General features: G+C 46.4%; 1 protein-coding gene across 4 annotated transcripts in view; it reads right to left on the reverse strand.

Moving 5' to 3' along the window:
- Positions 1 to 1663: 1663 nt before the first annotated feature.
- The window catches only part of VASH2 (vasohibin 2), a 36911-nt gene continuing 18063 nt past the window's right edge, over positions 1664 to 20511 (reverse strand). For all 4 annotated transcript variants that reach the window (XM_069459477.1, XM_069459476.1, XM_069459475.1 and 1 more), the window contains 3 exons: positions 18451 to 18832; positions 16848 to 16963; positions 1664 to 4732 (listed from right to left, as the gene is read on the reverse strand). In XM_069459477.1, the coding sequence (XP_069315578.1) occupies positions 4660 to 4732; positions 16848 to 16963; positions 18451 to 18832 (571 nt within the window). In that variant the 3' untranslated portion in view covers positions 1664 to 4659. The remainder of the gene's footprint in view (positions 4733 to 16847; positions 16964 to 18450; positions 18833 to 20511) is intronic.

The raw sequence follows: 20511 nt of genomic DNA on the forward strand, positions 1-20511 counted from the left end.
CAAATTCCTGGCCTCAAGCAGTCCTCCTGCCTCAGCCTCCCAAAGTGCTGGGATTACAGGCATGAGCCACTGAGCACCACCCCTAAGTAGTCACTTTAACTGTTGGTCTTAGTGGGTTTGTTTATAAAATGTTTTGTTTTCTTTTACAGTGATGCACCAGTGAGATGGTGCCAACACTTTTTATGAAATGGTTATGAGTAAGTCTAATAAATCCTCTATACAAATGTTTGAGTCAAAAATTTAAAAACATAAAAAGTAGAAATTTCCTCTTTTTTAGACAGTAGGAGCAAAGAATTATATGCATTTTTACTACATAGGAATTTTACACTGATTATAAACATTTGTACAGTAAGTCTTATTAATAGAATGTTTCATCTTAAATTGGAAAACAGTAATAATCTTGGACTTAGTTTTTATACTAAAGCATTTACTACAATTATTTTTAAAAAATAAACCAGATGAAAGCCTTAGAGAAGGCATGTGGGTTATAATGATTTGCCTAGTAAAAATTATAATTGAGCACTTTTAAATACTTACTTTCTCACTTTTGGGGGTTTTAAAATTGCAGTATTAACTATAGTTCCAGGATTTACCACACTTTTTAGTAGTAGTTTGCAGAATGTTGTCCAAATTAATTAACAGATACAGTCCTCATCAAATTATGATAGTGTGATTATCCCTTTTTAGTATTGAAGAAAGAAAAATGAAAATTCATTGGCTAATTGCTGCTTTGTATTGTGTGAATTTATTAACAAATAACTTTATTATATATAGGTCATTGTCAACAAACATCCCTGAAAACTTCTGTGGAAATTTAATTTTTCATATTCTGATTAATATATTGTGATTTTAGGCTCATTTCATGTGCTTCACTTTGACAGAGCTAATCCACAAAATTGCTTTCTACTTTGGCTTATCAAATGAAGTAGTATTTTGTGGACCGTAGGCCAAAAGGTCAATGCAAGCTTCTCAGAGGTTTTTAAAGCTCCACTAAAAATAATTATCTACTTGTCTTTGCCTTTTTTTTGACTAGAAGAGTTAATAACTCTGTTGGAGCCTTGTATTTACCTGTCAAACACAATTAAATCTGGTTAATTGCGAAAACCAAATCTCTCACAGTCTCAAGTGCTATCCTATCCAAGTTTTAAATGGAAAAGGGAATTATGGAATAATAAAATTTTGGTTTTACTATACCTTTTGATATCAAGACAATATGCATGTTTGAAATCTTGTCTTTTTTTAGAGTTTAGCAACTTTCTGCTTTTAACCCTTTGTTTTCCTTTCAAAAAAAGATCCAGAGAGTTCAAGGCATTGGAGGAAACAAAGGTGTCAAGTAATTTGCACTTTGTACCTGTAAATTATGTAATAAATTATTATACCTGTACATCTGTGCAAAGTTTTATGGTAGGCATACTAAGCTGTATAAGCTGTCCTATTGCCTCTTTTAAACTAATTCATTACCCTTTTCAGCCATTTTTACTTGGGGTGATGCTAAAAGATAAGTGAATTGAGATGTGCCAACATGGAGTAATGTTTAATATAGAGCCTGAAGATTGTGAAAGAAGAAGGGTAAGAGGATGATAAGTTAGTTCACTAGAACATGCAAATAAGAGGACAAGAAAATAAATTATACTATCTTACATTTTTAAAAGAAAAACAATCCTTAAGTTTCCAGGATGGTTTTATTAAAGTTCCATGCTGTGTATAAACATACAAGTGATGAGAAAAACGTTAACTTGAAACATGCACTTATCTGGCATTCTCTAAAATACCATTATACAAGTTTTCATTTACTTAGAAAAATACCCACTAAAACAATCACAGTTTTTCTTAAAGATTTAAAAAAAATGTATTGGCCAGAACAAAGTCCAAGAGAATAAACAAGATTCTGAATTGTATGTCAAAAAAACTGTACAAGGTTGTACATAAAACTATAGCTTACAAAAGCCTCAGGTATAGTAAGAATTCTGAATTAAGATTTCCAAAGTTCTATTTACCAATATCTATTAATAAAATCCTTATGAAATAATTGACTTAGAAAAAGTGAAATGTTCATGATTTCAGAGTGTATAGAAAATACTAAATATCACTTTCTGAAATAAAGTGTACTCGAAACAGCACAATATATAGTCTAAAATCAAGATTTCTGTCATCATTCATTTAAACTTTGCATATATTGCCATGATAGCTTAAGCATAAAATTTCTCTTGCATTAATACCTTTTTTAAAATCTAGATTTCAATTCATTTCATAATTTTATCTTTTGAATTATAGCCAGTCTTAAATTGTGGGGTAAAACATGTCAGTTTTTTTCTTGCCTTAATTTAATTATTACACTAGAATTCAGGAGTTTGATGCCTTTCCCTTATCTTTTAGAAATTAACATTCTATAGGCAATAAAAATAGAATGACAACTAAGAACATTTTAAATGTATTTTCATGTTTGTGTGACTAAACCTTGCTTTGGGAAAATGAATCTAAAAATCAAGGAGCAAGTATGGAAGAAATTAGGTTACTGGTTTAATCATCAAGCTAGTTGGCAGTTTTAAGGCTTTTGTATCAGCATATTAGAAACAGTTTGTATTCCTATTCTTTTCCCTTTTTTTTTTTTTGTGGGAAACAGGCTATGCAACTATGTAACATTCTCTATTTTAGATGAGACAGTACTTAAGTAATACTTGGCAAATCCTATTCCAAGTCTTAGAATGGTTGCAGTGTTGCGAGTAGTCTACTTGCTACATATAATCAAGTTTCAGACTGATAAACAGAAGATACATGGTTAAGTCAATAATGTTTTAGAATGCAATGATTCACTATCTACTCCAAACATCTAAATACATGTGGCCGTGAGGCTGTAAATGGGTTTGCTGTGTGAAGTTACACAAAGATAACTCATTTTAAAGTCTAATACTATTCTTGAAGAAAAAAATTAAGCTTAGAATTTTTAACTTATGTTGCATTTTAATCTAATTGAGATGTATACTCACTTGGTCCTGTTCATCTAAGGACATTAAACTTCCTTCTTTTTCAAGAAAACAGTACTTTTCATTAATGCTGATTTTTAGGGTGCAGTGAGTTCTGGGGCACATAGCTGAAGGAGGAAGCCCTTTTGCTTTCCATGGCACCCTCAGAGGTTTTATTGGTAAAGAAACCCAATGAGCAGATTCTTTTTTTAACTTCCTATAGCCACCGTCAGTCAAAGCCAGAGGAGAAGCACTAAGACTGAAATAACATATTTGTTGACTAGCAGACTTCACTTAAATAGGCCTTTTGGTCTCATGAGTTGGCATGATTACTAAGATAAACCAAATGGAATAGAAGCTGTGCTCTTGACACGTATACTATATAGACTACATTATCCTGTGTGGTCTGTAGCCAGAAGTTACACTGTAACTACCATAGGCAGGCCAGATATTCATTCTGTGTTTCATGGACTAAATCACACTATAAGGTGTAACACTGTTCCGGAAGACTTTTCCATTTTTTTTTTAAAAAAAAGTTCTGCTTCTCTGATTCATTATATTTTCCAATACTAGTTCCTAAATGTCATGAAGTGGTACCTAAAAAGCAAGGTACCGGAAAATAATCATATTGTGTCACATTTGGTCTTAATGTAAGACATCAAAACACATCTTTTACAACAGTGAGTCCTTCCTTAGTTTGATTATTTGAGTCCTTCAGAATCAAAGCCTCATGCAGAGGTTAAAAATCAGATGAAATGTGAACAGAAAGGTTATCTGGTTCTCAAGACCTGCTGATTCATTCCTGGTCTCTTTGCCTAAGTGTGTCCCTGGTTCAAGGTAATTGCAATACTGCTAAAGTTGTGTAATAGCACATGACATCTTGTACTTTTTGCTGGAGTCTGCAAAGTTTAAATGTTAGTGACAGAACATAGACTAACTTCTGAACGTGCTCTTTTCGTTTTGTTTTGAAATAACAAAAACTGTCAGTGAATGCTTTAAGAAAGATTACGAAGGAAGTAACTCCAAGATCCTGAAAATGGTTTCTTGTATTGCCAGAAGAATTTCAGTGCTTTTTAGTAAAACACTTGCATATAATACCTTAAATCACATCTCATGTGTGCACCAGGAAAAAACTCCAAACTTGTGGAGATCCCCATGGGAAATACTGGGGAAAGAATACAAATAGAATATAAAAAAACAAAACACCATTAAGTTTGCATATCTGATGTCAGAATGCTGAGGTAATATTAACTGCTTAAAAAAAACCCACCCATCTTTGCTTCTGTTATTGCTGAAAAAGACAGTAATACTGATTGAGTTACCTTACTATACCAAAAGTTCGAAAAAGGATTTCATGAACATTTACTATTGGTGAGGCATAATGTTCAAAGCAAGTAAGAGAAAGTAGGTAAATGGAAAAATATAAAACTATAGTTAGAGATGTTGTCCTTAAGATCTTGAGTTAGGGAGACAGTCCAACCCCAGTGGAGTTTATTACTTTAGCCTTTTCACAGTTGCCGCTTAATGAAATCTTTAAAGCTAATTGTTGCCACCCACTCAGATTCTATTTCCAGGTGAATCCTTAAAAATAAAACTCACAGGTTCGTAATAAATAGTTGCAGTTCCTCCTGAAGATGCTGGCTAAAGTGCAGAGAGAAGCACCACAGAAACCCTCTTGCTGGCCGGTATGGCTTGGCTAAATTCGGATTTGATAGCCCACTTCATTCAGAGTGCTGAGATCAGCCACCTTCTTTTCAGGCAGTGCAGGCCTAAGGACAAAAGACAGAAATATGATGGGGCAGAGGGGATGGGACAGAGCAAGACAATTGAGCATTTTCAAGGGCATCTACTCAGTTTTCCTAATTCTTCTGACATTTGTCTCACTCCTCCCCATTCTCCCCACCTTGGTAGCCTTAGCTCCCAATGCTACTTGTTCTAAGTCCACCTTTATAGATTTTAAGGAACATTTTAATAGGCTTTCATGTACAGTTCAAAAAATCTTTCAAGGTGTTGAATGAGCTTTTTCAGCTTTAAGCCTGAATTTGGCCACACTATAACTTTTGAAACCCTGTCTGTGAACCTTGCAAGGGTCTGAAAAGTCATATATACTACAATAGAACTAAAAATCTGAGTCAAATTCTCCTTGAAACATTGGCTTCCTAGTGTTTGTGCCTGTGGGGGAAGCCCAGGAATAGGTTCGCAGGGAAAGATTCCCAGTTATCTCTGACAGAGGGTTAATATTCCAGGCTTGAATGTATAAAAACCAAGGTAAATCTTTTGGAATTCATTGAAAAAGCATGTCAATGTGGAAAATCATTCAGTGGCAAATCATCTCTTCCCTAAAAACATTCTCTAAAGTAATTTTCAATATACAACTATACCTAAGCATTTATATGAAGTCATAAGAAAGTACTTCAAGCTGGGAAAAATGTCATTCAGTAGCACATCGTCTGTCTTCATTAAAGACATTTCCTAAATGACTTCTTTTTGTTGTTTTTTGTTTAGAAACAGAGTCTTGCTCTGTTGCCCAGGCTGGAGTTCAGTGCCATGATCATAGCTCACTGCAGCCTCCAACTCGTGGGCTCAAGCAATCCTCTTGCCTCAGCCACCCAAGTAGCTAGGACTCCAGGCGTGTGCCGCCATGCCCAGCTAATTATTTTTATCTTTTTGTAGAGACAGTGTCTTGCTGTGTTGACCAGGATGGTCTCTAATTCCTGAGCTCAAGCAATCCTCCTGCGTTGGCCTCCCAAAGTGCTGGGATTACAGGCATGAGCCACTGCACCTGCCCCCAAATGACTTTACAAAACTATGCCTAAGCATTCTCACAGTTTATCTTACAGTTTTTCCGTTTCTTAATGAGCCTCTTCTCACCTTTGATAGATAATCAAGATTGTGAATCATGTTTAGAATATTCTATATATTTAGTGAGTTCTAATTCAAAAGTGTTCCTATTTAACCATTTTTACAAGAAAATCAAAGACATTTTTAAGTTACACATGAACTTTGTTCTTAGGTGTTAAAAAAAGAGACCAAAATGAAAACGTAATTGTTTAAAAACTTTCTTAGCTTATAGTAATACCTTTGAAAGATTTCCTGACAGCACCTGGTTTTCCCCTGGCAGGAAAGTGGTCTAACTCATTCAATGTTGATAGAACTAAAAATCAACAGCTAGCTTCTATCTAGGGCCCAGCTCAATGAATGGCATTAGTCTCTATTAACAATTCCACTACCCTTTCTTTCTCCCCTCTCTCTTTCTCTGAAATGGGAAAAACAGTCATCGGCAGTCTGTGATCATCCCCTCTGAAACCTGACTACTCAAGGTGGTCCCCAAGAAACCTTCCCTGACTTGCTTCTCAGCCCTACGAAAAAGCTTGTAACCTTACTTCTCTCTGATGCATGGGGCTTGTTTCTTAGTTTGATCGTGTGCCCTGCATTATCGGTCAGGAATCATGCCTCTTATTTGTGTCTCTTGTCATGGTGCTTGGGACACACACATGAAGCTAATAAATATAACTGACTGCTGGTAGAAATTCCAGCACTTCTCATGTATAGACTCCTGCTCCTTGTATCAGAGCTCAAGGCTTCTGGATTTCAGGAGGATGGTGTCCTCTGGTCCATCCATGCCCTGGAGATTAGCCATGCTCTTTAAACAGCCACTGCCTACGGGCCTGGAGGAGTGGCTCCCAGGGGACACTGTGAGGACCATTCTTGCCCTGACAGTAAAGGGAACACACTTTCACTTCAGGATTCAAACTTAAACTTACATTTCTGTCCTAGCCCACAGCCCACTAATGTGGAGTGAACTAGGATTCTTACAGACAAGTCAGGTTTAGAGTGTCCCTATGCATATTGTTCATTTTGTCATAAAGCCTGAAATGAAGTCTCTGTTTTGTCTCCTTGCCTGAGGTGGTGTCACCTTTATAAATAGCTAGTTTGAGACTTTCTCAAGTAGACTGCCCATACATTAGCATCAGCCTGCAGGAAATGTCGTTAGAAAGGTAAATCACTTCTCTCCTCCCAGTGTGCCCTACTTTTAGAAAATTCAGTAATCAAAAATTCACTTGCCAAAGGATAAGCCTGAAGTACCCATATGCATTCCTTGCTTTAGAAAAGGATTAAATGAGGCCAGATGCGGTGGCTCACACCTGTAATTCCAGGACTCTGGGAGGCTGAGGTGGGTGAGGATTGTTTGAGCTCAGGAGTTCAAGACCAGCCTAAGCAAGAGCAAGACCCCCGTCTCTACTAAAAATAGAAAGAAATTAGCTGGACAACTAAAAATATATAGAAAAAATTAGCCAGGCATGGTGGCGCATGCCTGTAGTCCCAGCTCCTCGGGAGGCTGAGGCAGGAGGATCGCTTGAGCCCAGGAGTTTGAGGTTGCTGTGAGCTACGCTGACACCACGGCACTCTAGCCTGGGCAACAGAGCGAGACTCTGTCTCAAAAAAAAAAAGACTAAATGCCAGTCATTTCCTAGAGAAATTAAAATACAGTTTTCACACTACCTTTCCTGGTATTACAGCTATGTAAGCACATACTTCACATCCAAATATAAACTACATGTATATTAAATGATTTTTTTAGCTGATATTTTTAGTGATCTGTGTGTGGCAGTCTGGTAGTTGCCCCTCTACATCCACTCTCCCCTGCTTGAGTGAGCACCCCCTCCCCCGATTTCCACCTGAGCACACAGCTGCCCGGAACAGGAACTACACTGCCCAGCCTCCCCGAAGTCAGACGTGGCCTCAGACTAAGTTGCAGCCAGTGGGATTTCAGAAGTGTGGTGTGGCAGTCAGTTACCAGGACACCTCTTCAAAAGACAACTGGTATGTGTCCATCTTTTTCCTTCCCTTGCTCTTCCCGTGGAGGGAAGTGGTGGCTGGAGTGGGGACCTCAAGACGGTCCCTCATGATGGCAGAGCAGTAAGCAGCTTATTACCATCTCTGCTGAGCTGCTTATACATAACAGTGAGTCATGTTTAAACCACAGCTTAAACCTGACCGTACCCACAGCCAAACCTGATCCTGATACCATTTCCCTCTGTGAACTCACGAATACAATGCTAATTCAGACATAATGCTAGTAGAGGAAGGTCAGTATGTGGGATAAGGGGAACATCCTTCCAGCAAGTTCTAATTCCACTCAGGAGAAATGCCACACTCTAAATGAAGCCAGGAGTCCTGCTCAGAGTGCCTTGGCGTCAGCCTAGCTCACGGCAGCCTCAAACTCCTGGGCTCAAGCGATCCTCCCGCCTCAGCCCCCCGGAGTGCTAGGATTACAGGCGTGAGCCACGGCGCCTGACCTCACCCCAGTTTCTGAACTTTTCTTGCACGTGCTCTCTTCCTGGCCTGGGATCTTCCTCAACACCAAGTCACAACTCTGCTCCTTCTAAAACTCTGTGCTGCCCTTCATGTGTGGAAATAACGCCAGTAAGACACTACCTTCATGCTGTTTTTGAGGTGTTGGAATAGGCTGGCACTGACCTATTTTCCTTCCCTCAATCCTGTGCCCACAGCACCTCCTGGAAGGTCGGCAGCCAGGGCAGGCTACAGGGAGGACAAGGAGAGAACAAAGCCGACCCGCTCCCCCCTGCACTGTGGGCTCTCGGGGACCTCTGTAGCTAACCAGCCACAGTGAAGCCACTTTCTTTGGGGCCACTTGCCTGACTTCCTAACTTTAAAGTCTCTCAGCCTCAAGGAACAGAATTTTCATATTTTTCATAGTTCATGTGTTTATAAAACTTCACTCTTCACCATTACCTGTGTTCTGCTAGTGGCATATTTGAAAATAGATAAATAAATTAAATAGAAATTTAATTTGGGAGTCTTTAGCCTACCTTTTTTAGACCTTTCCTTAGCACTTCCACCAATTTTCCCGTGCCAGCCAAGATATCACCATCATAAATAGCATTTATTTATTAGTCACTTAATGCACCAGGCATCGTTCTAAGAGGTTTACATGTATTAATTAATCCTCACCATAACCTTGTGGGGTTGATGCTGGTACTGTCTGTTATACGGAAGAGAAAACGGAGGCACTGAAAGTTAGGGAACTTTCGCAAAGCAAAGTCATACGGTCAGCAAGCAACGGAGCCAGAGTTGGTCCCCAGAACCTCGAGCCCATGCCCTTAACCACAACACGGACTGCCCCCGTTCTCCCCTACCCCAATTAAAGCATCTTCCCGAGCATCTGAGAAAGACACCACGGCCACTCCTGCCTCTGCACCTTGGCTTATGCTGTCCTGTGTCCGGAATGCCCTCCGCCATGAACTTTCATCCTTTGGGGTCCAGTCCAAACGCCACTTATCCCGTGAAGTATTTGCCGACTTCCTCCCCTCACCATCCACTACTTGCCCTGTATCCTACGGCACTGTCTTTCGTACATACGCTGTGGTTTGAATATATCCACCAAAGCTCGTGTGTTGGAAACTTGGTCCCTGATGCGGCAGTGTTGGGAGCTGGGGCCTAATGGGAAGTGTCTGGGTCATGGGGGAACTGTCCTCATGATTGCATTAGTGCCATTGTCTCGAGAGTGGGTTCCTTATAAAAAGACGAGTTTGGTCCCCTCTTGTGCTCCCTCTTTCTCTCACCCTCCACCCCTGCCTTCTGCTATATGGTGATGCAGCAAGAAGGCCCTTGCCAGATGCTGGCGCCTCAGATCTTGGACTTCCCAGCCCCCATAGCCATGAGCCAATAAATGTCTATTCATTATAAATTACCCAGTCTCAGATACTCTGTTACAGCAGCACAAGACAAAGACAACAACTGTTAAAGAATCCTGCCCAGTCATAATCCTTATGCCTGCTCAGACACTGAGTAATTTGGGAGCAGGTACCAAGGAAATTCACCTATGACTCTCCACTGTGGAACATGTACCTCTCAATAAACTTTGGTCAAGTTCTCACTAATGTGTGAATGGCTGATAGGGTTTCATATGTTACTTTTATCATGAGATATTTTATTTTAACAAAGTCCTAAGCCAGGAATTCAAGTTACCATGACAACCTTTTAAGAATCAACAAGTAGGAAGAACATTTATTTCCTGTTGAGGAGAGGTTTTACTTTACCCCTGAGAGCCATGGGGAGAACCTACCTCCTTAATAAGCTGAATGTGGTTCCACCTCAACAGCTTGAGTGCTTCCAAAGGAAAGGGACTAGGTTGTCTCCTTCCTCTGTGTCCACTCTCCTGCCACCTCCCCCCAGGTACCCAGAACTGAGGGGGAAAACAAGGCTAATACTGGCAGAAAACAAGCTAAACTGAGATTCCTGGTGAACTGTCTGGAAGATGAAACCCTTTTTTTTTTTCACAGCAACAGTGACTGCAATTTCCTTGCCTGGCAAAGGCCGGAAGTAGGTTATCACGGCACGGCACCCGCCGGCGGGGCCCAGCCAGAAATACACTGTTCAGTCCTTGCCAGTTCATCCAGGGCCAGAGCTGGGCGAGCTATTGTGTGTGGAGAGGCCTCTTCCGAGTGCTCCCCCAGCTATAATTAGAATATTGCAAGGGGATTTATTTTTAAGAAACATGAGCACCAGGATGATGATTCAGCCGGGTCTGCACTTGCCCAGAACCTCTCCTCAGATCCAGGGTTATTATTTTAGACTGAACAATATATTTCTCCAACATCCCCCTCTTCCCCCACTTTCATCCAAATAAGGTGAAGAAATCAAAGGATTTTTCCTTTTGCAAAACTCTCCGGCGGCGGCACGCTGTTGAGGGGGAAAGGCATAGGGGTACAGTTTCCTTTGACTCACTTTGTAGAAGGACCAAGGGGCCCTTCTCTCTCCGCACACACAGATAATCCCAGCCTCATCTGTTGTCACATAAATGTGTCCGGGGCGCACTAGGGTGAAAGTTTGATGGCCGGCCTGGTCCCGAGTCTACCCCTAACCCCAACTACAGGTCTCCATTCCAGGAGGCAGCCGGGCAGAGGCTGTGCAGAGGGGGAGGTGGCTGGGGAGGACACGGTAGTGGTTCCCTAGAGAAGTTTTTCTGTGAAAAATGCTACTAGTAGTTGGCACTGTGACCTAAACTTTGACAGTTGCACACGGAGTCCTTCACGCCCTCTGAGGCAGCCCTGGTCCCAGGGAAGAGCCCGGCCCTACTGGATGCTGCCCTCCTAGAAGCCACGAGAAGCCTCAGAACCAGAAAGCGATGGCAGTGAGTGGGGACATCACCACATCCTAAGCAGGACTGTCTGGGTGAGACGAGGTTTAAGAAAAGAAGCAGTAAGTGGAAGGCAAGCGTACCAGGTTCCCCTAAGCCGCCGGGTCTTTCTTTTGCACCTCTGACCGAGGGCTGTGTCTAGGCCCACGTGCCAGCCCACACTCACCCTCACACACGAACACCCGCGACGGCCAGTTAGCCACGTGGTCTGTGCACTCGAGTCTAGGAAGGGATGTACGGTAAAGTGCAACTCTAACGCTCACCTCCTAGTCCTCTTTGTTAAGGGCAGGGAACAGATTCAATCAGGGGAGCTTCGGGCCCAGCATTTGCAAGTTTGACCAGGGATCCAAGGACAAGCCAGGCCCCGATGCAGGATTGAAGGGCCTACCCAGGTCGGCCACAGAGGCAAAAGTGGCCTCAGCCGGAGGAACACAGGGAGGGGGAGTGGCTCGTTCACACCTGTCACCCTCATTCCAGGCTGGTCCTGCACCTCCCTCACATTCCTTACTTCCCAGGACTGCAGGCCCTGCTGCTGGCAGCCACCAGGGCCGACAGCTGAAGTTGCTATGTAAACACGGAGGCCTCAGCCAAGACACATTCGGCTCTGAAGAGATTCGCCAGCCCCGCGCTCATCCCTCCAAATCCTGCCCAGGCGGGAGGCTCTGGTCGCAGCCCAAGAGCTGTAGGCCACTGTTGCAGATGCCAGGGCACAGCTCCCAGCCTCTGACCTCACCTCTTCTTTCGGGGACAGAGAACCCCTCAGCTGTAGGAACCCTCACCCCGTCTGACCCTGTCTGACCCTGGGGAGCTCACGGAGGTTTGGGGTCACACTGCCTGAGGTGGTCTTCTCTGCTCAGGCCCATCCTTCCATCTGGGTTTCTCCAAGCAGCCCTAGGATCCCGCGGCCCTATGAAATCCCATCGCAGGGGGGACCAGTGAGGGCAGTTGTCAGAGTAGAAACTGCACCTTCATATCATCTTGGGGGTTTAGCTTTTCCCTCCGTAGCCTGCCTTGTTTTCTTTCCCCTCTACCTTCCATGCTAAGGGGATTTTTCCCTTCTCACCCTGGGGATATTTTCTCACTAGGGATTCCAAGGAGAATGAGTTCTTTGGCTCCTTTCAAAATATGTTCAGTGTGATTAGACCATGGAATCAAATTTATTCTCTATGACTTCATTAAATAACCTCTGCCCTCAACCAGATGCCTGGACATACATGATCCTTCCTGACAGAACGCAGCAGCAATTCCACCGTCCAGCCTGCGACCCTGCCAGAAAGACCTTCCCCTAAGGCCCGGCTGCTTAACCTCTGGGGCCCTAGGGTCTAGCAAGGCAACCAGAGCCCACTAGAGCCACGAGCTGCCACAGAGATGGATGACAGAGAAGGAAAGTCAAAGTGGAAGAAAAAGGGAGGAAAAGAAACGAACAGCCAGGAAAAGAGGAGAGACAGATGGGAAAGGAGCCATACGGGGGAGAGAAGACAGAGAGTTCTCACGGGCCCTTGGAGATGCCAGCCTCGGTTTAGAAGAAAGTTCCACGTGCTCACTCCAGGGAGCATGAGCTGCTTTCACGCTAACACCTGCGGCGAAGCCAGAGAACCACTGCGTGCCCACTCAGACTCTCCCAGGCCCAGGTCACAGCCCGCTGGCCGAGAGTCATGACCTGTCAGAAACGGAAAGGCCTGCAGAGACATTCGTGCTTCTCAGCGCCAGGCGACGAGGAGCGGTTCTTTGCCAGGCAGGTGATCCTGGGCTTTGCAGGACATCTGCCATTCCTGGCCCCTGGGGCCCTAGCAGGGAGCTTCCTCGCTTATGGAGAAGGAGGAAGCAAAACCCTCCCCCTCCCACTGTGTTGCTAACCCTGCTCTCCCCTCCCGGATGCTGGCTGGGAAGCCCCATGTGTGCGGGGCTGCGAGGGCGTTGGTTTAAGTTCACGGGCAGCCTTTAAAACATGCATCTCAACCTCTGTCTCCCTTTCTCTTTAAGAGCAACAGGGGAAAAAAAAAAAAAAACTCGACTGTGCCATGCAGTGGGTGCTTTAAATACCCTTAGGGGAGCGGAGCAGGAGAAAGCACCCGTGGGTGGGAGCGTGGGGAGCCCGTTTCCCTCCTGAAACCTGGTCTCGGCTGACGCTAGTGCCGTCATCCCCACCTGCCCTCCCACTCGGCTGACTCTTGTCAACCCAGTGACACTGATCCTCCTTTCTAAAGGGATTATTTAGACAAGTGCAAAAACGGAGAGGAATTCAAGGCTGGAAGTAGCTCCAGCTGGAGGGAGGAGGTGGATGGGGGTATAAAGCCACTAAAATTATCCACGCGCAGACAGGGGCTGGGACCCCACAGCCGATGGCCTCTCGCCTGTTATGGTAATTTTCCACCCCTTGGGCTATTCCCAAGCTTCCTCATGACGCCAAGCACATTTAGAAATGACTCGCTGGCCTTATGTAATGCTGAAATAATAGCACAGGCATGGAGTCACCAAACCCTTCCTAGTCCTGCCTATCTGACAGGAGGTTCCCGGAGTCAGGGGAGTTACTGGATCATAACCACATCTGTCACTTTCTCGTTCCCTTGCCAAAAGCAAGGCTCCCTGGAGAAAAGCCCGCTTGGTGAGCGCCACGGGTAGGAGCTGAGAAGGTACTTTTCTCCAAACATAGCTCTAGGCACGTGGGGGTCCCGCGTTCTAGGGTGTCACCATGGTGGGAGGCAGGGCCAGGTGCTTCAGTTCTTCTGCAGCCCCGACCTCTCCCAACCCTTCTCTTCCTTCTCATCTGCAGCTCTCCTCTCTCTCCTCCTACACGGTCACCCCTGAAATCCCTTCCCCAGCCCTGCAACTCAGTAGGTTTAGGAGGAACCGGGCAGAGAACCTTCCCTCTTTGTATGCATCAATCGTTTTAAACTTCGACTGAGACACCTGCCCTCTAGAGTTCCCTCCCAGCCTCCAAGCACTGGGAAAAGAGAAAAGGAGCGGCAAGGGCTTCTGCCACCAAGAATAACCACGGTCCTACTGGATTTGCTCGTACGAAATTGTCCACAGGCACCCATGAGCCACTCGGGCTCCCTTGATGGTCTAACCGTTCCAAGGCCACCTGGCCCTAGTCGTGGGGAAAAAAAACCAAAGATCCTGAGCCACTGGGAGGAGCTTCGGAAGGAGGACTCCTGGGAATCAGCGCACTGAGGGACAGGGGCATGAGGCTGGGGAGTCTGAGGCTGGGTGCGGCCACTCCCCACTTTTCTGAAAAGTTTATGATCTCACTGAACCTTGAGCCAACACCTCTGTGCTCCTGGGCCTCCCCCGCTGGGGCTGGAGGACGGACCTGCTCCTGCGGGTTTCTTTCCCAACCTCAGGGGACCACTGCCTCCGCCTGGTCTTTCTGCCCATTCCCACGCCCCCTCTGATGTGCCCGGGTGGCAGGAGGGGAGACGGCAAGTGGGGCCCGGACACCAGAAGGTAGCTTTGCCCTCACGACTGTGGCAGTTAACAGCTGTCCCCTGCAGGCACAGGTGCCACATCACCCTCCTGATCCATTCTCTCTCTCTGACTGCTCCTTCCCCATCTCCTGCTCTGGCTCCTCTTCCCTGAGCCTCCTCAGGGCCTTGTCGTCACTTCCTTTTCTCCTCTCTCTTTTTTCTTTCCTGGCAGACTTACCCAGCTACTGTTTCAGCTGTCACCTGGATCCCCGACTTCCTCAAACTCCAGATCTGCCTTTTCAGCAGCTCCCTTGTGCCTCAGATGTACCTCAAATTCCATCATCCAAGCTCCAATTCTCCTTCCTCCATGTTTCCCAAACCACTGCCACCACCTTCTGATAGTTGGCATCATCCTGTCTCCAGACAGTTTCTAAGACCTTTCCCACCCCTGGGCAAGCGTGGTAACTTTTCCTGGTTAAAACTGAACATGCCCCTGGCTGCAAGGTCCCTGTGGATCCAAGTAGAACGGAGCCACCAGGAATCGTCTTCCAAACCCACAGCTGCCATTCTGTGTCTGACCCACTGCGGGGAGAACGCCCGGGCTTTCCTGGGCTCTGGACTCCAGAGTCTAGAGGGAGAGCAGCCCTTTATAGACAGCTCAACAGCTGCCGACGACTGGGAGCTCCTAAGGGAATGACTCAGTGCTCCCTGGGCAGGAAGGGTGATAAATCAGATAAAAGGAGGCTCTCCCCTGCTCTGTGAGCAACTTCCTACTGCTGGGTCACTCACTCTATTATAGTCCTCTGAGACAACTGCTACTTTGTGCAGTGACAGCAATTAATGGGTGTTTGAATCAGAGAGAGAGAGAGAGAGAGAGAGAGAGAGATAGGGTCAGGGTCAAGGGTCAAGGGCAGCAGTCAGCAAAGGGAGCAGGCTTGGGGCTAGTAGGCCACCGAGAAAGGTCTGAGGCCATCCTGCCCCCTACAAGGCCGAACCCACGCTGGAACCATTCTGACCTCCAGCCTCTCTTGCTGCAGGAGCGCCCAGCCTCCCACTTCTTCCCTGCTCCCCTTCTCCACCCTGCACGCCACCACTTCAGCTGAGGCCCTAGTGGCTGCAAATGCGGAACCCTGGGACTGGCAATGGGACACGGCACGGGGGCGAGCTAGGAACCTTCCTTGGAACTGAAAATATTTCATCCTCTCCCATTCTTCCAAGACCAGAAATTCGCCCCTCCCCTGCCAACCACCTCCCCCAAGTCAGGGGACCTGGGTTCTTGTGCCAGTTCCCGCACTGACCAGCCACCGGACTTAGTACAAAACAACCGACCCTTTTTGCTTTCTGTTTCTTCATCTGAAAATGAAAACTGTAAAGCATTCCCTGCTGACTGTAGGACTGAGGTGATGATTACAATGTGATTGTGCAAAAGCAGTTCGCTATTAACAAGTCACTCTCATTACGCTGCCTGCCTGGATCTTTGCCACAACCTTGCCAGGTAGACAAGCCTTTTCTACTCTCTTAGGGATGGGGAAACTGAGGCTCCCTAAGGATGCAGGATTTGCCCGGCTGCAAGGCTAGCAGGTGGCAGGGCTGGGATTCAACCATGGCCCCTGTGCACTGCACCGCGTAGTCCCAGCATGGCAAGAGGCTCGTGTGACACCGCATGCTGCTATTATCTTTTCCCAGGATGACTATGGCTCAGATACTTGCCAGTGGATTAGCACTGGTTACTTTGGGCAGCCTAAGCACCTCCAATCTGTCATTTCTTAAGTGGGTCATTTTGACCTAAGAAGTAGGTGTAGAATCATTAGCCTAGGAGCCAAAACAGGGGAGGGTGGAGTTCGCCAAGGAAGAGGATGAGCCTGTGGGTATTTCTGATGCCACTGTCCGCCGCTGGTGATCACACTTTCTTCTGGGTACGGTTTTAGGAAAGCTCATAGATTCTAACGATCTATGAGAAAACTTACACCCAGGAAGAATACAAAGGCCCAACGTCATGCAGTTAGTAACCGAGCTAGTCCAGCCCCAGGTTTCCTAATTCTAAGTCCAGTGCTCCTTCCATGCCACCTGGATTTCGGGCCACTTTTCATCTCATTCTGTCTGGGGTTGTCCCCCCATCTGTGTGTACAGCTGACAGTAAGTAAAACAGGAGCAGTGGGGGTGATGTGCATAGTGGGTCCTTTTCCGGAGATGTCCCCCTGCATGAGAAGGTCACCACCTGGTTCAAACACAAGGCTCAAGACACAGCTGTGTCCTCATGGGCCAGGACAACCCCGTGGATACGTGTGTTGGGGAAGTGGAAATATTACTCACGATTTGTCTCGCCTGCCAAGCCTTCTTGGGGGACTGGCTTGCCTCCTTCGGGGGGACAGGGATTTTCCCCGGCTTCTCACCTGGGTCGGAGAGTGGGCACTTGCAGGTTTCAGGATCTGAAGGGGATATGAGGAGTTAACCACACTGGTTGCTAAGGGACCCTCACCCTCCCGTCTTCCCGCAGCACGGCATCCCAGCCCCCAGCCCACCCGTGATGCCATGGTTCAGCAGGCCCTGAGCAGGAAGGCTGCTAAAGGAGGAGGTCGGAGACACTCCGTTCCTCCCTCATTCTGCACTGGCAAGAATCAAGGGCCATCTGGATGATCACACTGTGCCCCCTTTGCCATGGCAGAGAGGGGAGCAGAGCCCCATGCCTCGGCCCCCTGGGGCTGTGTTTGGTTGCGTGGCAAGCTCCTCTCCTCGTGAAGGAAAAGTCCCGTGTACACTGCCCCAGAAACCAGCTTGTTCTTCCTCTGACTCTGCCATCCCACGCACATGACAGAGTGGCTTCAATCTATCAAGAATCTCCACTCCAGGTCCCACAAAGTGAAGATGACAAGTGCAGATGCTAAACATAACCAAGCCTGAAGTCAGCACAATCCCTGTCCCTTGCGGTCTGCAGTCTACGCATGGGCTCTCTCTCAGTGACTCCACGAGTCCTGGAGGGACAAGGACATCGTTCACTTTGGAGGTTACGCTGGTAGAGGGAAGGAGGGTGAGCACAGTCTGTATAAGGCCAGCATAGCAAATGTTTCCTCGTGTGCTCCTGCGACACCAGGTTAGACTTTTATGCCAAAGGGCTTTGCAATGTATAAGGCAAAACAGAGATATAATATGACTAAAATAGATTATAAAGCAGGGTGACCAACTCATCCTGATTTTCCTGGGCCTTTCCTAGCTTTAGTACTGAAAGTCTCTTGCCCTGGGAAAGCCCTCAGGTTCCAGGCAAACTACAACAATTGGTCACCCTAGTATAAAGACAAAACAGAAAACTAGAGCTTCCATATAAAATGACTAACATTTTAGATCTGATTTCATAGAAAGAATTGCAGGCCAAGACAATTCTTTGACTGTAACATTTAAATTGGTTTTAGCTGTTTTTTGAAGTAGTATGTGCAAAGAGAGACATTAACCTCAAGAAATTTTTTTTTTTTTTTTTTGAGACAGAGTCTCACTCTGTTCCCCAGGTTAGAGTGAGTGCCGTGGCGTCAGCCTAGCTCACAGCAACCCCAAACTCCTGGGCTCAAGCAATCCTCCTGCCTCAGCCTCCCGAGTAGCTGGGACTACAGGCATGCACCACCATGCCCGGCTAATTTTTCTATATATATTTTTAGTTCTCCAGATAATTTCTTTCTATTTTTAGTAGAGACAGGGGTCTCGCTCTTGCTCAGGTTGGTCTTGAACTCCTGACCTCAAGTGATCCACCCGCCTTGGCCTCCCAAAGTGCTAGGATTACAGGCGTGAGCCACCATGCCTGGCCTAACCTCAAGAAATTTTTGACCATCCTAGAAACATGGGTCCTGGAGCAAGAGTGGGGGGTGTGGGGGGCGTGCAATGGAAAAAGAGCTCTCTTGTGTTCCTCACTTATCTTCCCAGCACCTACCTTCATTCTCATGTCCCTGGCGTATTTCTCCAGCTCCTTCCTTATGTCGGCCCTCAACATCTTTGAGACGTTGAGGACCAGCTGCTTCCACTCAATGGGCTGGAAGCTGTGAGGCTCGTGGGGCACGTACAGCCCAATCTTGACCTTCTTGACCGTGTGCAGGTATTTCTTATAGGAGTCTTCGAAGTCAAAGATGAGGTCACTCAGAGTCCGAAAGGTCAATGGCTTGTCCATCAGCTCGGCCCTTCGGCTCATGCCCAGCGAGCCATAGCGGCCGTTGCAATAAATCCCCAGCACAACATGGTGAAAGTAGTTTCCTGAGAAGTAGGTTTTAAAGCTGATGGGGAAGCGCTCGATGGAAGGCTGTCCGTTGGTTAAGTATCTTAGACAATCCGAGTCAAGGAAGAGAAAGGGAGGCCTTGAAAATTCACAGAGCTCAGACTCCCAGCAAAGGAAGGTACTTCACAGGGGTCGGGGAGTCTGTCCTTCTGCCTCTGAGCCAGCCCACGTGAAACTTCTCCAGACTAATCCTTTTATAAAGGATTCACTTGAAATCTTTGATTACCTACTATACAGGGGTGTATACCAAAGCCAAATTAATATGGGACAAAGAGTAAAACTTGTCATTTTCTTCAGTAATTTCATAAATGCAAAACAAAACAATAACAAGGCACTTTTTCCTCCACTCAGTTTCCTACAGGGAATGAAGAGCTATTAAAGAATTTTTTTGGCCGGGCATGGTGGCTCACACCTGTAATTCTAGCACTCTGGGAGGCCGAGGCGGGAGGATTGCTTGAGCTCAGGAGTTCGAGACCAGCCTGAGCAAGAACGAGACCCTGTCTCTACTAAAAATAGAAAGAAATTAGCCAAACAACTAAAAATAGAAAAAGTTAGCTGGGCATGGTGGCATGTGCCTGTAGTCCCAGCTACTTGGGAGGCTAAGACAGGAGGATTGCTTGAGCCCAGGAGTTTGAGGTTGCTGTGAGCTAGGCTGACGCCACAGCACTCTAGCCCAGGCAAGAGAGTGAGACTCTGTCTCAAACTCCTGGCCTCAAGAGATCCTCCCGCCTCGGCCTCCCAAAGTGCTAGGATTACAGGCGTGAACCACTGTGCCCAGCCAGAATGACCTTCTTAAGCTAAATTTTGGTATATGTCACTCTTCTGCCAATGAGTTTTCATCGTCTATCATCATCTTCAGGCTTTAGTCCCAAGCCCTGAGCAAAGTCCTACCACTATTTGGCCCCTCGCATCAAGCCTCTGTGCAGTCCCATGCCCCCCAGGCAGGGTCAGCCCACCCACCCACCGCAGGCCCTTGACATTTTTGAGGGACACAGCTTGAGGCCGGAACAAACGCACAGATAGGTGCCCGCTGCCCTGCGCACATGTATTCTCCCATAACGTGAAGTCCAATAGAAGTGAACATTTTGAGTGACCTTTCCATTACAAAGGATACGACCAAAGAGAGGATGAAGCTTTTAAAAATATTATGCTATTAAACAAAGTCTATACTACGTTACATCCCTACTGTAGTAATAACTTCTCCTGTGGCTTCACTCACACATCAGCCTTACAGCGCAGGGGGGCTGAGACCTCTGGGTCTCAGAGTCACCGTGGGCAGTAAGGATGCCACAGGCTTGCCCTGTCTGCTCCTGACGCTCACCAGGCTGCACCGCGGCCTGGAACGGCCTCGCCACTATCCGCTGCTGCTTCCTGGGTGTCGTGCCTCCCTGACCTTCCTCAGCCTTGCTTAGATACCCTCGCCCACCCCAGCCCCGCCACACACACACACACACACACACACACACACGCACGCACACGCAAGGACTCCCATCGCACTTGGTGCTTACTCGTCCTCAGGAGGCAGAGCTTGTATCGCACCCTGGGATCGCTTGGGCACAGCACACGCCGGGGACACAGTAGGGCTCGCAGAAAGAACGAACCTTAGATTGTGAGGATCCACTTCCTGACACTTGAAAGGACAGCACTCGGCGAGGGACTAAATCCAGGTCCCCTGACAAGCAGGATGCTGACAGAACCCAGCCCACAGCCCTGATGACAGCC

The sequence above is a fragment of the Eulemur rufifrons genome, chromosome 27 (genome assembly GCF_041146395.1).
Source record: "Eulemur rufifrons isolate Redbay chromosome 27, OSU_ERuf_1, whole genome shotgun sequence".
Lineage (NCBI taxonomy): Eukaryota > Metazoa > Chordata > Mammalia > Primates > Lemuridae > Eulemur > Eulemur rufifrons.